This window comes from Oculina patagonica, chromosome 3 (assembly GCF_052425735.1).
Source record: "Oculina patagonica isolate OP01 chromosome 3, crgOcupat, whole genome shotgun sequence".
NCBI classification, from domain to species: domain Eukaryota; kingdom Metazoa; phylum Cnidaria; class Anthozoa; order Scleractinia; family Oculinidae; genus Oculina; species Oculina patagonica.
In genome coordinates, this window is record NC_135760.1 from 19194497 (window position 1) to 19215338 (window position 20842).

The 20842-nt window shown below is 41.8% G+C and overlaps 3 protein-coding genes and 1 pseudogene across 6 annotated transcripts in view; 1 reads left to right on the top strand and 3 right to left on the bottom strand.

Annotated features, from left to right (window-relative positions):
- Nucleotides 1-6702, top strand: part of LOC144645285 (uncharacterized) — a 46125-nt gene extending 39423 nt beyond the window's left edge. For all 4 annotated transcript variants that reach the window (XM_078504801.1, XM_078504800.1, XM_078504802.1 and 1 more), the window contains 6 exons: nt 413-573; nt 1257-1476; nt 1875-1987; nt 2681-2739; nt 3595-3782; nt 4376-6702. In XM_078504801.1, the coding sequence (XP_078360927.1) occupies nt 413-573; nt 1257-1476; nt 1875-1987; nt 2681-2739; nt 3595-3782; nt 4376-5823 (2189 nt within the window). In that variant the 3' untranslated portion in view covers nt 5824-6702. The remainder of the gene's footprint in view (nt 1-412; nt 574-1256; nt 1477-1874; nt 1988-2680; nt 2740-3594; nt 3783-4375) is intronic.
- A 1531-nt stretch (nt 6703-8233) lies between these two features.
- LOC144647536 (uncharacterized) lies at nt 8234-9631 on the bottom strand (annotated as a pseudogene).
- A 237-nt stretch (nt 9632-9868) lies between these two features.
- On the bottom strand, nt 9869-10597 carry LOC144645702 (uncharacterized). Its single transcript, XM_078505252.1, has one exon. The coding sequence runs from the start codon at nt 10595-10597 to the stop codon at nt 9869-9871; it is 729 nt and encodes a 242-aa protein (XP_078361378.1).
- Nucleotides 10598-19336: 8739 nt separating this feature from the next.
- On the bottom strand, nt 19337-20608 carry LOC144645703 (uncharacterized). Its single transcript, XM_078505253.1, has one exon. It carries the CDS (start codon nt 20383-20385, stop codon nt 19657-19659), a length of 729 nt encoding a protein of 242 aa, XP_078361379.1. The 5' UTR covers nt 20386-20608; the 3' UTR covers nt 19337-19656.
- Between the last annotated feature and the right edge of the window lie 234 nt (nt 20609-20842).

Sequence of the window (20842 nt, forward strand, 5' to 3'; positions counted from 1 at the left end):
TCCGATATAACATCCGGTGTAACAAATAGAGGATATTACATGGTTGCGCGGAGATATGAAATTTATCTTCGAGTGTTCAAATCTAAGCAAAAGAAGCTATATAATAAACACCCTTATCTCACGAACCTCCCCCTTTGATAAATCTCCTCAAAAAGCAAACCTCCCGATATAACTAACCGTCCCCGTATAATAACTCCGGAAAACAACTCCCCTAGTACAAAAACATCCACGTATAACAAGTCTCCCGATACAGCGGTCCTCCACAAATCTTCTGTTTGAACAAACTTCCGATATAATACGAAAGCAATTCTCCCCACATGACGACCGCCCAGTATATTACATCCCCTTTCCTCTTCACTCTGATAATGACGGTCCTCTCTCATTTGTGTTGTGATGCTATTTATGTTCACAGCAAAGTGTCCCGATGGATACAAACTGTACAACAACGTATGCTACAAGTACTTCTCGGGTCCAGTGAACTGGGTACAAGCTTCGGAGAAATGCGCCGCAGACTTTTCAACGCTAGCGTCGGTAAACAGTCAGGCTGAAGACTTGTTTGTAAGGACTGTTCTGGTAAGTTATAAATGTAAATAGCTGTAAGACGCGCGGACAGAATTTCAAAACGTCTGTCTGACTTTATTTGTTTGGGATTAAAGCCTTGTGCATCCGATTATACCCCTTGAATTAAGACCATTATTTTTAGGTTTCCATCGATGTAAACATTTTTTTTGCTTATCCTAGTTTCCCTCTAGAGTTATAATTAGCAGATATGGCTATTTTGTATTGAACAGCTATTTTATAGAATTCAATACTTCTAAAACAAGTAAACTCAAGTTTCTCTTGGCAGAAGCCTATTGAATACAAACACGCCCAGTAAATTAATGTACGCATTGCGGTCCTATGTTTCGACTTGCATTCACCTTGAAACGCAGTTTCCCAAAAAAGGATCTGGGGCGAGTGAGAAAATTTCCAGTTGGACTGGGGAGAGGCCCTGAAAATGTATCTCGTCTCGCGGCCGGTTGCGAGTCTCTCGCGCGCGAATTTATCGGCTCTTCCCTTCTGCGCTCGTTGTTCATCGAAATCTTGAAAGAAATAAAGACCACCAGTCCACGCACTTATTAACCATAAAGCTCTACAGTATACAATAAATCTTGTGTTGCACAACTCTTCTTAGTTCCTTGCCCCCGGGTGGGGGATAGCGCTGGGTGTTGCACAACAGCTGTAAAATAAACTCCATATTTACTTTCCGTACACAGACCTCAGGCGGCGTGTCGGATGCCTGGATTGGCGTAAGTGATTTAAATAATCACGGGGTCATGTCATGGTTGGACGGCAGTGAGCCTCTCTTCATGAACTGGGATTACTACCAGAAGAATTTTCCTGGCAAAAAATGCGGCGTCATCTTCACTAACGTTAACTGGAAGTACAAACCGTGCGATGGAGCCAGAGGGTTTATTTGCAAGCGATCTCTCAGGGGTTAGTAGATTCTAGCATTATATGAAGTAGTTCTTTTTTTTTTTAACGAGACCCAGCCAAGTTTACTCTTGCTTATGGAAAACGAAGGAGAATAGTTTCAAGCAAAGTGTCAAAAATAACTTTCTCGTTGAAGCGCACAAGATCATTGCGCCCGCGATCGTGGCCTTCAGTGAATAACTAACGACTGAGAACCAATCAGATTCGCGTTTATAAGTTACGCACTTTTCACTGAGTAACAGTAGGTTAATTTATCCTTGGCACAATTTATACTTTCACGACGGCGGAGTGTCAAACAAGAATAACTCACTTGAATTTTGCTCTGAATCAAAATCATTGTTTGCACGAAAACATGAGCTTGTTTCATACATAAGTAATACTTGCTGTTAATTAATTTTTAGGCATTACAGAATACTTGGTACTCATCCGTTACGAAAACAAACTCTGGACTGACAACCTCTACGTCCCAGGAAGCCCTAGGCACCAGGCCCTTAGCAGGCATATCCAAGAAGCGGTAAGCTCGTACTGACGGTTTTTGCAGGAGCCTAGTATTGACTTCTTCTGTTTCTGTTGGTTATTGCAAAGACAATTTTTTCTTTCTACACAAATGAATGGTTTTATTGCCTTTACTGCAAAAGCAGGAAGCACGTTGATCAAATATCTCTTATGCCATTCAGCATAATAGTTTTACAGAAAATATATATCTCTTTTGTTAACTAAAGAGCCCCCTTAATTAACCGTCCTCGTGCGCCCATTTCCGCCTGAATCTGTGTTTAACATCTATTTTCCTTGAAATGTCACCAATGCATTTCACCAGAACAGGGCCGTAACCAGACATTTTCCCTAGACGAGGCAAGGTCTTGCTAGGGGATCCTGGGTACATGCCCTTCAGAAAACTTTGAAATCTAGAAGCTCTGAAACTCTTTTTTCAACATTTTTCATAGGTATTTTTTAAGAAAAAACAAATGTTGTTCAACTTGGAATTCTTTTCCCAAAAAACATATTTTGTTTTTAATTTTGGGTTAAAATCTAGACGAGGCAAGTGCCTCGTCTTGCCTCTTGCTAGTTACGGTCCTGCAAAATATATGAATATTGATCACAATAGGAATTAGTGAGTACAGAATTGCAAAAAAAAAAACACAGTGTCGAGTTCAGCGCTTATGGAATTAACCAAACGAGTCCGTTTCGTTTTCTTTTTGATTTACAGTTTCTGGATGTGTATGGTGACTACGATTGGTTTGAACAAGTTTCTTTGGATCATTTCAGGTAAGTACAGATGAAACATAACGGTTATTTAAGCTGTCACGCAACGCTTCTCTGTGTGACACGCAAAGGTCATAGAATTATTAACAGCACAGCTAAACAAGTACATGCAGTGTCCCATTTTTCCCAGGGTTAATCGAATAGTCGAGAACGCGCGTTGCGTCTTTTCATGCAAGGTGTTTTCGCGCGCTAGAGTGTTCGCCTACGAGTGGCGTGTTTTTTTCTGATTAATAGTAATCAGGTAATTGTACTGAGTGGAGTACATTGGAATTCACTTCAGGTAGTAATTGGGAGAGTAACGAGCACGATTATTCTCTGAATTGTACTACACGACGTCCTATTAATAATTAATCGCATGAATCATGACAAAACATTTCGCGATTAGGAAGTCTGAGAACTTTTTTGTGTGAAGAACTTAAACAGCAGGAAAAAACGCGAAAAAGAACCCATCTAGGTTCACATGATTGACGTGAAAATGGCGTTGATGTGATCACGCGCCAATTGAGAGATTAAGCACGACCTTTGTTTTCCCGCGAACGGCAAAAATTCGACTTTTGCCGTCTACCGTTTGGTGTTCGTACGCGGAAATGATTAGTTTTGTGTTTCTTGTAAATGTGGATTTTTTCCCTATTTTTTTAAGGGATTAATTTTAGAATTCGATAAAAAGGTAACAAAATGAAAGGCAAGCTCACGCTTACCGTTTGCCGTATAACGTCATACTTAATCTCTCTAATAACGCGACAAATAAGCACGCGCCGGAACCAATCAAAATCGAGAATTTTATTATAGATAAGATTGTTGAGATTAAGCACCGTCTTGGTTGCGCGATTTCCGTTGATTATTTTATTTTCCCAACAGCAAAGGAAAAGAAGACAAAATATTGGCGCATGTCAAGCTGAGTTTCACCCCAGATGACGACTCTCCCGCTGACCCGATCAAGCTCCTCCGAGACTCCATTCAAGGAAGTGATTCTCCTAAAAGAAGTTCAATCACTGGAACACTCCATGGGGAAAAGGTCGAACTTGTCAACGCTACTATGATTGTTGGTAAGTGTTCATAAAATACGTAAAGCTGAAGTGTAGATGGAGGACAGTATCACCGCAAAGTAAGTGCCGTATAGGGACAGAGTTACTGGCGCGCGCGCGAGGCCCACGCGCGAACCTACGCCTGCACGTACGTCTTATATATCTAAGGCGTACATGTACCTAACTTGCGATCAGGTCTTCTTTTTTCGAAAAGGAGGAAGAAAAACGCCTCATTACTCGGAGTGATAAGAAGGGAGGGAGGGCATGATCTCAGGTTTACATGTATCTTTCTGAAACAGACAATTGAGCCGTTGTTCTGTCTTTTTGCTAGAAATTCCAAGAAATCCCATGAAATTCCTTATTACAAACACAGGGATTGACAAATCTCAAACCCCCAGTTTTACAAATTGACAATTTGGCATTAAACCGGGTCAAGCTTTAACTAATTGTCTTGTAAACGCTGGTTTTCATGTAGTCTACAAACGCAGTCCGTTTCTGGCTTGTTGTTTCCCCACTGTGTTTAAAATCGACGTCAAAATCTAAATAAAAAAAGTAGTGATTTTAGAAAGCTGTTCTGAACAAAGGTCATATCTTTACCTTCTTTGTTTCCTCAGAGAACCAGACTCCAGGCTCATGTCCAAGCTACTGCTTGAGCCAGCAATGCATGCCGACACAGTGTAGCCCGTGGTGCTGTGATCCATTTGGTCAGCAGTTTTTCCAAAACCAGCCACAGCTGGCGCAGCAGCCTGGGTCCAACTTGTTTGGTGGTGCTCAACCAATGTACAACGCACCCAATCCAATGCCAGCTTATTCTCAACCAAACCCTTACCCAGTCCCCCAACAAGCACAGTACCAGTACCGACCTCAACAACAGCCACAGTACCCAGTCCCTGCACGACCACAGCCGTATCAATACCCAGTTCCACCTCCACCACAGCACTACCAATATCCAATTCCACCACGACCACAGCAGTACCAGTACCCACCACCGCTGCCGCAGTACCCGAACCCAACTCTTCGGCTACAGCCGTATCCGTACACTGTCCCGGCCCAGCCCCAACAGATTCGCTACCAGGTTCCAGCTAGACCCCAAACACTCTCAGCGTTGCAGTACTTGCTCCTACCACGCCAGCCACAGCCTCAGCACCAAGCTCCACAGCCCTACCAGGCCATCCCACGACCAATGTACCCACAACCTTGGCCTGTATACCCGCAGCCGCAGCCGATGATCCAACAGCCTGCGCCACAGTTCTTGCAGGTGAACCAAAACACAAAAGGCAATCAAAAGCCTCAGGGTTCAAAGATTGAACCCGGTCAGGCCAAATCACCGGTACAGTTACAGGGGGTGGTCTTCAGTTATCCGTACTCTGCACAGCCATACCAGCCCGTACCACCTCCAATGCCTGTGTACATGCCACAGCAGTACTACCAACCCACAGTGCAACAACCCAAGCAGGAGTCTCATAGCAAAAAGAAGGGCAAAGAGTCAGAGAAGGAATCAGAAAGCGGCCATGAAAAGTCGCACGAAAAGCCTCCTCAGATGGCCGTTCCACAGCCGGGTTATCCCTTTATGGGATTCCCTCCACAGCCTTACGTTCCTTCGTATCCTAGCGCGGTCCCTCCTGCTCAGGCAGCCTGGAGAGTCAGAATCTATCGACCGGTTTTAACCATCGCCCGCCCACCCCCTGTTTTCACCCCGGGATATCCAGTACCTAGTGTGCAACAGCCTGCATACCAGCCCTATCCAATGCCCGCTCAGCAGTACCGCCCACTAACACCTCCCGTTTCACAGCCTGCAAGTCCAGGGCTTCTTCCCCTAGGGCAAAGAACACAGCCTCAGCAAGTCAGCCCTCCTCCCGCGGGTTATCCAATGCAACTGCCACTGCCAGTGAGCCCGTATCGCCCGCCATATCCTTCCTTTAACCCCTATCCCGCGGGTCAGATCCCGCAAAGTCCCCCCTTACCTGTGCCGAAATTGTTCCAAACAAACACCTGTCCAGCCCCCTGTCCAATCGCATGCGCACCAGCTTGTACCCCATCTTGCTGCAAGGATCGCGACTAATGACCTAGGATTCTGCTGAAAATATTAAATCAGAAAGATTTTGGATGAAAACTCATTTCTGTCAGCCGGTACAGCGTTGCTTAGAGACGCCACCAAGTTCGAGTTTATCCAGAATAATGATATTGTGATGATATTCATCTATTAAACCCCAGCTAGCTGGCTACATGAACGCACGCGTATACGCAAATCGTTATTGTATCTGCTACACGCATTTTATTTTGGGTACGTGGGATTTTTATGGGTAGCTATTTTTCGATATTTACTCTTGTTGGGTATTAAGATCAGATTCAATACGTTCGAGTCACATCGGGGGAATTAGCTGACAGATTTTATTGCTTACGTAAACAAGAAATGACAGCGCCAAGAGGGAGTCAGTGTAGGTAGGATCAGAAGCACACCTTTTAAGCATATACAGTTACCTCTGGCCCTTTCAAGGGAAGTGCCGTTAAGGAATAGAAAAGCTGAGGAACTTTCAGTTCATATACGCAATTGGCCTGTAAATAGAGCTTTGCTGTCAAGATATGGGTTATATATATTCATCGCCTTGGCCGGCCGGGGACAAAATGCATTCCAACCGTATTATTAAAAAGTCCCTTATATATCGATAATTTATCTTCTACAAACCGCTCTAGAGAAGCGTTTTTCTTTTCGTGTAAATACTAAAGCATTCGCGCGTTGCACTCTGGAGTTTAATTTTTAATTTATTTATTTATATTGCGCTTTTTGAGCTTATCTAGATCTATAACAAAGTAAAGCAGTTTGAAGACTAGTCTACCTGTACTATTATTTTACCAAACAGCTGTGACACATTAAAGATATATAGTAGCAAATGTTATCATAAATAAACCTTGGTAACGTTTAATAAGAAAATAAATGGAGTGAAAATGCGTTTGTGTAGCGTTTGGTAGTACAGATCAAAGACGACCCGATAGAACCTGAAACGCATCGCGAATAAAATTTAGGAAAATAGCAATCGTAACTTTCCTGTCCAAGCTCAAAGTACAGCCGCTGATCCAGAATTTTGCAAAAGTGAGACTCCGTGAGGAAGTCTCCGTGAACCGAGTTACAACATTCTTCCTTAATGACTTACATCGCTACGAGTGTCAATCAATCTATTTTTAAATGCTATCTAGACTGTTCGCAGTCCCCTATTTTTCCGTGAAGTCGTAGAGATCGACCGTTGAGTTCGACGGGCCGCCATCTTGGTTCCTGAACACAAACAAAAACTGGGGAGAGTGCCACACCCCAACCCACGGGATTTTTGCACTCTCTCCAGTTTTCACTCGCGTAAAGGAACCAAGATGGCGCGGCCCGTCGAGCTCAACTATCGACTTCTTCGACTTCACGAAAAATTAGGGGACTGCGAACAGTCTTAATGCTATCTAGAACAGTCATGCGTCACGTTTACTTGAAACAGCAGAATTCACGAATCACCTGTTTTTTCTAGCTATTTTCACGCGTCACGGTATACTTTTTGCCCAATTTCACGCGTCCGGGATAAATTTTTTCCGTATTTTCACGCGTCATGGTATAATGTTTGCCCTTTTCACGTGTCACCCTCATAAAACGCATGCACGTAACATATCCATGATTTGATTGGTCCTTGGGTTCATGAATTGTTAAATAACAAAGGGATCTAAAGTAGTTTAGGACCCAGCCGGCTAAGAGAAACACAATGGCTATGGGGACGAGAATGGAAAACTAGGGGATAGACGCGCATCTTTCCCCCAGATTTTGCTCGGCTATTTTCCAAAACTGAGGATGATATACCGAAAGATTTTGAGCAGGATAATTGTTTTAGTGTTCAACAAAGAAATAACCAGTCGTATTTCTTCGGCAAGATAAATACAGATTATTACATGTTAAGAGCTGATATCAGTTTCATGCCCTCGTATTTAATGTATATCCTGAACGAGCGGGTAAAGTAAGACCTTCTGCCTCCAGTATAAAGATCATCATCGTCATCATCATCATTATCATCATCATCATCGCTGGTCAAAGATAGGACTCAGTCGCTTAGCGGAAAAAGCAGATAGTCTTAGGTTCGTTAGTTATTTATTAGTATCCTTTTTGTATCTAAATACGTCAACAAGGCCGGGGTGTTTTAACAGTAATATTCGCATGCACATAATTAACGAATTGTTCATTATTTCATCGGTGAGTTGATTCATGAATATTGTTAAATAACCAAAGGTTTTTAAAGTCGTTCAGGGAACCAGTGAACATTGAATGACATGTATAAATTAAAAACGATGGTACAATTCGAAGAGACTAACTGACAATACCGCAGAAAAAGTTAAATTAGCACTATAGGATTAAATGCAATATAACTCAAATTAGAATTGAAACAAACGAGAAGAAAAACCATCGGATTAAAAGAAACGTCGTTGTCTTTACTGTAAAGCGAGAGTCATTGTTTAAAACAGATAGCCATGACGATTATTACAATTATTACCAGAACTGAACCGATTGCTAAAACACCTCTCTGGACTTTCCAATTCACCCGTTGACCCCATCTGGTCATGAGAAGTGTCTCAGTGATTTCAGCATTAATATTTTCATGTGGGAAGGGATCAGTCGGGACCTCGCACTCCAAGAAATCACACAATGGCTTCCATCCTTGTTTTACGTTGTACACCAACAGCTTGTCAGCGGGAACAATCGACTTTACACGGTGGTTGTGGATACGATATCGCTTTCTGATAACACATGCGGACTTGGGTTACGGGAGCCATGAGCGGCATCAATGAAGGAATAATAAATGAACGACAATTTCCTCCATGTTGGCGATAACATTGCTACAAACTTTGATCGTGTAGCCAATAACGATTCCGCTTGACGAGTCCTACTTTTTAACCATGAATCTTCCTCTCGTTCGCTCAGAATCACTTTACAGTCAGGAAAAGCTTCCAGTATTTCCTCGTAGAAAAAATACCCAGGCAGATCCACGGCTGCATCAGCATTCTGGTAAACTCGTTTCAAATCTGGTTTGGTGCCACTTTGGAAAACATCGACTCAGTGATCCAGAAAGTCAAAGCTCTGCTCTTCCCAGTCAAATACTGTTAACCCAAGCTGCCGCAAGGCTTTGGCGATTGATTTAGTACCGGTTTTTGCATATCCTGCACATGATGATCTTCACGAGTAAAGCTAAGCTATGAAAAGTGGATTGTTCCTCTGCCGTGATTGCAAGTTACACGTCGTTGTTTTTATTCTTGTGAAAACGCGCTGTAGTCACGCACACGTCACTGATGCACGACAAGAATATGCATAGTCGGAAATATAAATGTTGCATAACCGTCCCGTTATGTAACGGTCAATTAATCGCTCGTGCTTCTCAATCTGTTTTCACTGTATGTGCTATTCGGCGCTATATGAAGTCGTATTTGACAACTGTGCAAAAAAATTGGTGGATCGCAGAGGGCGGAATTATCGCCTGGTACTTAGCTGAGGCCACTGAGCTTGTTCTTGCTCTAGTATAATTTATAATCGCTCCTCGGCAACTCTGGAGAACGAGCTGCCCATCCTCGTCCCCAGAGGCCGCGATCCTCCTGGTGCTGACCAGAAGGATCGCGGCCTCTGGGGACAAGAATGCAAGCTGCCATTTTTCAGTGGACACAACTTCGCATGAGCAGAATATTTCTTGCAGCAAAATCACTATCAGAGGGTTATGTGGATGAGCGGACCGTTATTTGTTGGCAGTAAATTGCAGATCATGTGGTGGGCTCTCAGCACAGCCAATAGAAAGGAAGAAACATATGCATTGAAAAAAAACTTACGTTGTTTGTGTGCAGTGAATATTGAAAAACATGAATAAATGTAAAAAATATGATAAAAAATAATGATTTAATTAGGCTTCAAGTTTTGAGAGATTCCTAAAGCTTTCTAAACTGACAAGACAGAAAAGTTGAAATAACTCTCGTGTTATTAAATGCCATAAAATTAAAATTACAATCCAGAAACATTGTGGAGAAAACCATCGACGCTCAAGTATCTTAAATATTTTAAGAGTTGGTAAAGACGTTGTTGTTTTCACTCTGAAAAAGTGTCATTGATTAAAACAGATAGCCAGAACAGCTATTACAATTATTACAATAACTGAACCGATTGCGAAAACACCTCTATGGACTTCCCAAGTTACCTGCCGACCCATTCTGGTCATGGGAAGTGTCTCAGTGAGTTCAGCGTTGATATTTTCATGTGGGAAGGCAACGGTCGGGACATGGCACTCCAAGAAATCGCACAATGGCTTCCATCCTTGTTTTACATTGTACACCAACAGCTTGTCAGCGGGAACAATTGACTTTACACGGTGGTTGTGAATACGATATCGCTTTCTGTGAACATATGTGGACTTGGGGCTACACGAGCCAAAGGTGGCATTAATGTAGGGAACAAAAATGTATCGCATTTTCCTTCTTGTTGGCGATAACATGAACAAAAACATGGACTGTGTAGCAAATAGCGATTCCAATTGGCGAGCCCAACTTTTTATCCATGAATCCTCCTCTCGTTCGCTTAGAATCACTTTACAGTCAGGGAAAGCTTCCAGTATTTCTTCGTAGAAAAGGTTTGCGGGCATATCCACGGCTGCATCAGCATTCTGGTAAACTTGCATGACATCGGGCTTTGCACCATTTTGGAAAACATCGACCCAGTGATCTAGAAAATCAAAGGTTTGCTCTTCCCAGTCAAATACCGTAAACCCAAGGTGCCGCAAGGCTTTGGCGATTGATTTAGTACCCGTTTTTGGAAATCCCGCACAAATGATCTTCATGGCTTGAATGCTGTGATTTCAAGTTACACGTCGTTGTTTTTGTTTTTGCCTAACTCGCTATAGTCACGAACACGTCACTGATGCATGAAATGGCATACGTATACGAAACATTTACATTCATCATGTTCAAAGGCATAACCAGTTTTTTGTTATGTCACGATCAATTAATCGCTTGTGTTTTTCACTCTGTTTTTACCATGCTACTAAGCCATATTAGTCCGGCAATATGGTGAAATGATTGTGCGATTTTTGTTAAAAGCACCAAATTTGGCACAGTGATAGTATTAGACGAGCTGATCAATTTCAGATATAGGCCCATTCGTAATTCTGTCAGGGGGGCATCTTTTGGACCCAGGGGGTGGGGGTGGGTGGCATTTAAGCTTTATGGCAAAATCTACTGTATCCTTTGAGTAAGAAGCACCAAATTCTGGCACAGTGATAGTATTTGATGAGCAGATCGATTTCGGATATAGGTTCATCCGCAATTCTGTCAGGGGGGGACATCTTTTGGACCCAGGGGGTGGGGGTGGGTGGCATTTGAGTTTTATGGCAAAATCTACTGTATCCTTTGAGTAAAAAGCACCAAATTTGGCACAGTGATAGTATTTGATGAGCTGATCGACTTCGGATATAGGCCCATCCGCAATTCTGTCAGGGGGGACATCTTTTGGACCCAGGGGGTGGGGGTGGGCGACATTTGGGCTTTATGGCAAAATTTACTGCATCCTTTGAGTAAGAAGTACCAAATTTGGCACAGTGATAGTATTTGATAAGCTGAACGATTTCAGATATAGTCCCATCCAGAATTCTGACAGGGGGGCACCTTTTGGACCCAGGGGGTGGGGGGGGATAGCATTGGAGCTTTATGGCAAAATTTACTACATCCTTTTAGTACGAAGTACCAAATTTCGCACAGTGATAGCACTCGATAAGCTGATCGATTTCAGCTGAGGGCTCATTCGACATTTTTCCAGAGGGAGACACTTTTTGACCCAGGGAGAAGTAGTTGGTAGCATTTGCACTTTATGGTAGAATTACTGAACCCTTTTGGTTAAAAAAAATGACACTATTATAATGTATGATGTATTGATCAATTTCAGTTCTGAGTTTCCTATATCCAGCATTCTTTCAGAGTTGTCCTTTTTGGACCAAGGGGGAGGTGGTGGTTTTCGTTTGAGTGTTTACACTGTCGGGCCATTTGAGTTCGCACCATTTTTGCCACGATTATAGAATTAGATGAGATGATCATTATACCTATGGGCCAATCCAAAATGATTTTGGGGGTATTTTTCGGCCTATGGGGATCAATAGTATCCTTTTGAGCTTTTTGACACAACTATAGTATTTGTTGAGCTTGATTGTTCAATTTCAGCAATGGGCATTTCTGGTATGCTTTCAGGGTTACGTATGTTTTGGTCTGAATAAAGATTTAAGAAGCTGTCTTTCCTGAAACCACCCACTCAAATTCGGGTCAAAAAAATAATTTTACCTTAAACTCTGGCAACTAGTACTGAATCGAAAGACTTTACCGAGGCTAGAAATAAAACAGATTTGGTTTGATTGAAAATGATTTTCTGGCCACGTTAGGAGCCTATAAATATTTTGCCCCTTTGGGCCCGCCGCAACATCTGGAAAATTAGAAAAATAGGCATTTTTCGGGTCACTGTCAAATACTTTGTTCGCATCGAACAGTTGACATTTTTTATATTAATATGTTTATAAACATTTCTAGTTTTCTAAGAAAGTAGCAAGTTTTCAATTTCTCTTCAAATGCGAAATCAAGGATATAATGACCATTTCTGATCGGCATCGAATAAAGGTTGAAAAATGACCTTGATTTTGAAGTGAATGATTTCAATTTCGGGACATGGCCGATAACTCCACTCTACGCAGCCGAAAAGTGTAGTCCTTTATCGGCTAAAATATGCAAAATCCCATGTAAGTTTTCAGTATTTCAAAAAATATGACGGTTTGTATCAGCACATGTGTGAGTAATAACGACGATATTAGCGGAAATGTGGTTATGCTGTGCAGGTAGTGCCTTTGCGCTTCTTCTGGATGCTGAGGTTTACAGCTGGATAATTCAGGGAAGACTCGTGACGTTTCTTTCCCAAGAGTTGTTTTCCCAAGAGCTGTTTTCTTACTCTGAAGGCAATGCCATCCACTGATCTGAAGTATATAAATCAGAGATATTTGAGTCCATTGTTCTAATCACGAACTTATTGAAGTTTTGGTTGTCATGATCAGAGTCCGGTGCATACAGAAGAAGACTGGTGTCTGTCTTTTCATGACAACACAAGAAGTTTCGTACATATGTGGATGTTAACATCCACATATGTAAGAAATTGGCTAAGCGCGCTGCACTTGTTTTGCCTCTTGCGGTTCTGTGCAGAAAGAAGAACTCTCGAAGGTTTCCTTTAATAACATATAACCTCGCATAGCCCATGTGAGTTTCTCTTTCGTTTGGATGGAGAGGGTCTCCGCACCTGGGATCAGAAACAGGGTAGGAATTTCCCGAAGGGTTGAACCTGATGTGAGACTACAAAGCAAGTGGGGTGAGATTTTTGAAAGCAGTCTAACAAGATGGTGAGAGCTGATGGCGGAAACAGTGAATATGGGTGTCGTTGTGTTAGCTTGTGTTTTACATTAATTCCTCCATTTCATTTTTTGAATAAACGTTGAATACCCCTTTTACATTGCTGAAATTGTCAAGCTCTTGGATTCCTATTTGATTCTTTTAGCATAACGTGCCCAATCATTTCACCAATTTGCTCAAAAATATTCATCCTTCTTCAGGGATCAAATAGTTCACCCTGGCTGGAAAAATACCGAAATGGTTCATGAGCTAGGCTAATCTTATCAATGTGGTGCTCGTAACCAAAAATTAAATGCACAATCAATTTACCATTAGTTGACAACATACCTACCCCTGTATGCTCTCTGAGTATCCCAAAACTATTTCAGATGAGCCCATTCATACTGAAATTGGTGATCACATTTAATGCTATAAACGAGCCAAAGATAGTGCTTTGAGCACAAAGCTCAAAACGAGACCACCCCATACGCTTGGGAAAAAAAGGCAACCCTGAAAAAACCCGAAATAGATCCAAAGATGAAATCAATCAGCCCGTTAATAACTATATTTCTGACAAATTTAGTGGTTTAGTTATTTCACCATAAAGCTTACATGTTGCCCGCCCCAACCCCTGGGTTAAAAAGGTGCCCCCTGCCAGAATTTCATACAGGCCTATAACTGAAATCGATCAGCTCATCGAATGCTATCACTGTACCAAATTTGGTGCTTCTTGATCAACTCATCAAATACTATCACTGTGCCAAATTTGGTGGTTGTTACTCAAAGGATGCAGTAAATTATGCTATAAAGCTTAAACGCCACCCACCCCTACCCCCTGGGTCCAAAAAATGTCCCCCCTGACAGAATTGCGGATGGGCCTATATCTGAAATTGATCAGCTCATCGAATACTATCACTGTGCCAAATTTGGTGCTTTTTACTCAAAGGATGCAGTAAATTTTGCCATAAACCACCCACCCCCACCCCCTGGGTCCAAAAAATGTCCCCCCTGAAAGAATTGCGGATGGGCCTATATCTGAAATTGATCAGCTCATCAAATACCATCACTGTGCCAAATTTGGTGCTTTTAACAAAAATCGCACAATTCACCCAAATTTATGCACCATATTGCCGCCTTTGCCGGACTATATTGGACGGCTATGTATGGGAGCTATGTGCTGCAGAATTAGCAAAAATTGTGCGGATCTGTGGGGAATGTATCGAGTGGTTGACCTAGCTGAGGCCATAGCTGGCGGAAAAATAACACGATATTCCGCAAGATTGAGCAGGATAATTGTTTTAATATTCAACAAATTGACGACCAATCGCATCTTTACAGCTAGATAAATATAGCGCTGGCGAATTTAAGGTCAAACCTTCCATAAGCGGGGCCCCTTTGGGCTTCGTCTAGGTGTCCGCATACGAGATATGTTCAACCCTTTTTTGGGCCGTTCCTTAACAGAGATTTAATTTTAGTACTCAATAAATTATATGTATAGCTAATATAGCTAAAACTGGACGACACGACAAGAGTTTTTTTTCATCGTGTGGTAAATTAAATCGTTCAGTCGTAGTGAGTCTTTCCTTCGTAGCTGTTTACTTAACAATTAATTATTTCGTTCTTTTTCAGGTAGTGGCGTTGGAAAAAGAGGACCATGTAAGATAAATTATTTCTGTATTTTTATATCACACCTTCAGTCTCTGTAGTGCAGTATCTACAGCCATTCTTTAGTCTTAAAACAATAAACTTGTCCGATATAACAGCCGGTATAACAAACCTCCTTATCTTACAAACCTCTCATTCTCCCGATATAACTAACCGTCCCCGTATAATAAATCCCCCGATATAACAATCCCCCCGGTATAAAGAACCTCCCCGTATAACAAGTCTCCCGGTACAACGGTCCTCCCGTTGTAACAAATCCCCTGATAAAATACACTTTCGAAATAACAAATCTCTCGGTATAAGTCCTATAACGATCCCCCTGCCCTCATTTCAGGACCACCCGGTATACTAACCCCCCCCCCCCTTCCACCACTCTGATAATAGTGAACCTCCCTCATTTGTGTTGTGATCCTCTTTATGTTCACAGCGAAGTGTCCCGATGGATACAAACTGTACAACAACGTATGCTACAAGTACTTCCCGGGTCCAGTGAACTGGGTACAAGCTTCTGAGAAATGCGCTGCAGACTTTTCAACGCTAGCGTCGGTTAACAGTCAAGCTGAAGACTTTTTCATAAAGACTGTTCTGGTACGTTACAAATGTAAATAACGGATGTAGCTACAATCCTGGACAAAACTGGTGAGACACTTGGCCCAATTTCGACTAATTTGGGTATCATAGCTTTTTTAATTTAACTTCCTCTCACCCCCCCCCCCCCATTTCAATGTTGTCATGTTGTGAAAACAAATCCGGGTGAATTACAAACCGTTACCCCATTAAACAACATTAAGCATCGGGAGAGGGAGATAATACCCGGTTGTAAGACATGACATTTCAAAATGTGTGTGCTATTTCGTTTGTCTGAACTAGTTTTGTCTAGGATTGGTCGAAACTAGCTTTAAAGGTTTATAATGTTAAGGTCCGAGAAAAAAGGGGATTATTTGTTTTAATTATAAAGGCAAAAGTGAACATCAAAAGCAGATTAAATTAAGTAAAAATGTTAATGGGGCACTATCATGAAAAATATGCTGCATCTTTGGTCCAAACGGTAGGAAATTATGACTTAAGGTGGCTCGCAATAGTTAAGGCAGAATTAGACATGCCCATCTTTGGTGTTCCATCGTGGCTATATCAATAATGTTTAGGAAAATCTTTTAGTTTAAACTTATACTAGTTTCACCAAATAACAAATCGAGGTCATTGTGACGTCAAAATTTGTTACCATGGCAACGCCATATGAGGTCAAAGATACCCTATTTTGGACCTTTTGAGGCTAATAACTCAAAAACTGTTCGGTGAAATTTTTTGTTTTTAATATATTTTCATCTCACCGATGGAATGAACATTTTTGCAAACTTTTAAAAAAATTCTGTAGGTGGGTTTCGGAGCTACGTTATTTTTTTCATAAATTTAAGGTGGCTCTGAACCCCACCTACAGAATTTTTTTTAAAAAAATTGTTAGATTGTTTGTTTCGTCCATTAGACAAAAATATATGAAATACAAAAACTTTCACCGTCTAGTTTTTAAGTTATCAACTTGTTTATTGGTAAAACCATTACAAAGTTGTACTAAAAGTTAAACCTCGACATTATTGGTGTAGCTACAATAGAATGCCAAAGACGGGAATATCTAAACCATTACGAGCCATCTTAATGCACCTAAAACACCGAGACCAAGACAAGACCATTATTTTAAGGTTTCCATTTATGTAAATACGTCTTTTGGCTTAGAAGTCTATATAATTCAATACTTCTGAACTCTCGCGGTAGAAGTCCATGGAATACAAAAACTCCTAGTAAACAAATGTACCCATTGCGGTCCTATGTTTAGTCTTACGTTTCGCTTGCGTGAGTTTGCTAAGTGAAACCCAGTCTCCCAAAAGGGTTCTGGAACGAGTGAGGAAATTTTAAGTTGAACTGAGGAGAGTCGCTGAAAATTTATCACACTTCGCCTCGCGGGGTTGCGAGTCTCGCGCGCGAAATTATCGGCCCTTTCCTTTCGCGCTCGGCGCTCATCGAAAATTTGAAAGAAGAAATAAAGACCACCGGTCCACGCAATTATTAATCACAAAGCTCGACAGTCGATGATAAGTCTTGTGTTTCACAACAGCTGTAAAATAAACTCCATATTTACTTTCCGTATACAGACCTCAGGCGGCGTGTCGGATGCCTGGATTGGCGTAAGTGATTTAAATAATCACGGGGTCATGTCATGGTTAGACGGCAGTGAGCCTCTCTTTATGAACTGGGATTACTACTAGAAGAATTTTCCTGCAAAAAATGCGGCGTTATCTTCACTAACGTTAACTGGAAGTACAAACCATGCGATGGAGCGAGAGGCATTATATTGCGCCCGCGATCGTGGCCTTCAGTGAATAACCAACGACTGAAAACCAATCAGATTCGCGTTTATAAGTTACGCAATTTTCACTGCGTTTCAATCAGCATACAAGGAATTTCACTCAACTGAAACAGCACTTCTTAGAGTACAAAATGACATCTTGTGTGCTCTTGATCAAAACAATATCTCTGGAGAAAGACAACGAACGAGTTAGAGAACTGGAAGAAAACGACAGTGAACATGTGATCATATAGCGCGCAATTCTTCCTCGAAAAACGCTTAAAGATTGTACTGAGAGATTGGCTTCTGGTCCGTGAAAAATTTTGTCTTTGGCCTTACTAGTTGTCAGAGTGAATTAATTCCTTAAACAAATTCCACGAACAAACTTCTTGAGCAAAATCCTTTAATATCTATGGTACATTGAGTAGACACACGACGCGTTCTAATTCTAGAAAAATCCAACAAAAGAACCCTGAACGACTTGGTTACAAGTGCCAATCAATCTATTTTTAAATGCTATCCAGAACAGAAGCCATGTTCGAAAGTCACGTCATTCGATTTAAGAGTTCACGCGATGAGATCATTTTGTAACACTTGTATCCATTTTGAATAAAATACGTATAAGGGGTGTTTTACCAGACAATACCGCAGAAAAAGTTGAATTAGCCCTAGTATTAACTGCAATGTAACTCAAATTGGAATCGAAAAAACACACTGCGGCAAATAGTCTCCCTCGCAGCCGTTTTTAGTGTCGTCACAAAACGAGACTATGCGGCGAGTGTCATTGATTAAAACAGATAGCAAGAACAGTTATTACAATTATTACAAGAACTGAACCGATTGCAAAAACACCTCTCTGTACTTCCCGATTCACCTGCCGACCCCATCTGGTCATTGAAAGTGTCTTACTGATTTCACCTTTGATATTTTCATGTGGGAAGAAAACAGTCGGCACATCACACTTCAAGAAATCACACAATGGCTCCCGGGGGGGGGGGGGGACTCGCATATGAAAGTGACGGGGATGCTCGTCGTCTCGCTTAGGGGTGTAAATTTCGGACTTTTGGTCTCGCTTAGGGTGTTCCGGAAAAAAACGCCCAAAACGCCAATATTTTTAGCCATAATGGTCTCGTTTAGGGTTACACACGAAGAAATATACAAATATAAACTCCATTCTTAGTTTTTTTGTATCTTTTAGGGGTCAAGAAAGGCTTGAGCCACACCCAGATTGGTCTCTTTTAGGGGTTCTTTTCAAAATTTCCGACGAGCATCCCCGTCCGTTTCATATGGGAGTCCCCCCCCCCCGGGCAATGGCTTTCATCCTTGTTTGACGTTGTACACCAACAGCTTTTCAGCGGGAACAATCGACTTTACACGGTGGTTGTGGATACGATATCGCTTTCTGTGAACATATGTGGACTTGGGGCTACAAGAACCAAAGGCAGCGTCCCAATAGGAGCCCACGATATATTTCACTTTCTCCGCTGTCGGCGATAGCATCTCCACCTTGGATCCTGCAGCAGAGTCCGATTCTAGTTGATTCGCAAAACTTTTTACCCACGAATCTTCTTCCCGTTCGCTCAGGATCACTTTACAGTCAGGGAAAGCCTCCAGTATTTCTTCGAAGAAAAAAGTTCCAGGCAGATCCAGATCTGAAATTAAAGGCTCTTCTTTTTCAGCTTTAGAGCTAAGATAGCAAGGTGGTAGGGGTATATGCAGACGTCATGTCTCCTGTTAGTGTAGTCAGAATATGCTGAAAGCCCCCCCCCCCCCCAGCCCCTTTAAAAGTAGGATTAAACATGGTGGAAGGTCTCCCAGAAGACCTCCGTGTGGAAGATTCGTGGATGAAACGTTTTGGAATGAAAGCTAGTACAGGAACGCAAAAAAATTAGAAGCGGAGAGGCCCAAGACTTTTTTTCTTCAAAATCTGTCGTCTAACGCTGTGGTTCAGGACACACGCCAAACATTAACGAGAATCAAAAGACCTTAAAGGCCGCGTTAAATTTATGGCGGTCTGTATTAGTATTCGTTACGTTATAAAAAGACAAATATTCGTTATACAAAGAAAAGTGTTTGTTATATAAAGGTCTTTATTAGTATTCGCTACCCATAGTTAGTTAGTAATTTTTATTAGTATCTTTTTTGTGTTTTGTTTACGTCAACAAGGGGTGTTTTACCAGTAAAATTCGCATGCACATAATTAACGAATTGTCCATGATTTCATCGGTGAGTTAATTCATGAATTATAAATAACCAAAGGTTTTTGAAGTCGTTCAGGAAACCAGTGAACATCGAATAACATGTATAAATTAAAAACGATGATACAATTCGAAGAGATTCGTTTCTGGACTGACAATACCGCAGAAAAAATTGAATGAGCCCTAAAATATTAAATGCGATATAACTCAAATTAGAATCGAAAAAATTGAGGAGTAAATCCATCGGATTAATAGCTTTGTTTTCACTTTTAGGCGAGTGTCATTGTTTAAAACAGATAGCCGCGACGATTATTACAATTATTACAAGAACTGAACCGATTGCTAAAACACCTCTCTGTACTTCCCAATTCACCTGCCGACCCCATCTGGTCATGGGAAGTGTCTTAGTGAGTTCAGCATTGATATTTTCATGTGGAAAGGGGACACTCGGGACATCGCATCCCAAGAAATCACACAATGGCTTCCACCCTTGTTTTACGTTGTACACCAACAGCTTGTCGGCTGGAACAATCGACTTTACACGGTGGTTGTGGATACGATATCGCTTTCTGATAACGCATGTGGACTTGGGGTTATGGGAGCCATGGGCGGCATCAGTGAAGGAGTTATAAACGAACATCAATTTCCTCCATGTTGGCGATAACATAGCCACATACTCGGATCGTGTAGCCAATAACGATTTCGCTTGACGAGTCCTACTTTTTAACCACGAATCTTCCTCTCGTTCGCTCAGAATCACTTTACAGTCAGGAAAAGCTTCCAGTATTTCCTCGTAGAAAAAATACCCAGGCAGATCTACGGCTGCATCAGCATTCTGGTAAACTCGTTTCACATCTGGTTTGGTGCCATTTTGGAAAACATCGACCCAGTGATCTAGAAAGTCATAGATCTGCTCTTCCCAGTCAAATACCGTAAACCCAAGTTGCCGCAAGGCTTTGGCGATTGATTTAGTACCCGTTTTACCATATCCTGCACAAATGATCTTCATGAGTAAAGCTACGAAAAGTGAAGAAAATTAACCTTTGCTCGTTTCTTCCGTGCTGTCAGTCAAGTTTCTCGTTTTGTGTTTTTATTCTGGTGCCCCCGCTTGGAACATGCACGCCACGTCTAACACAGTGATTCATGAATATCCATACGTACTGTTCGGTACATTCAGCGTACATTTGCATTCATGTTCATATGTATGTAAATATTGCCTTCTGGTTATGTCATGTCGAGTTATCAAGACGGTTTCAGCTAAACTAGCCTGCGAGCAGGCTCTCTATTCGGGGGCAACGTGAATTGAACTCTTCGAGTGCCGAAGGCCCGTAACGGCGGGCTCACTTCGCTCGCCGACTTGCGCCTTCGGCACTCGCAGGATTGCGCCTTCGGTGCTCGAAGAGTTCAATTCACGTTGCCCCCGAACAGAGACTGCTCGCAGGCTACCACTGAACATTCAAACAATA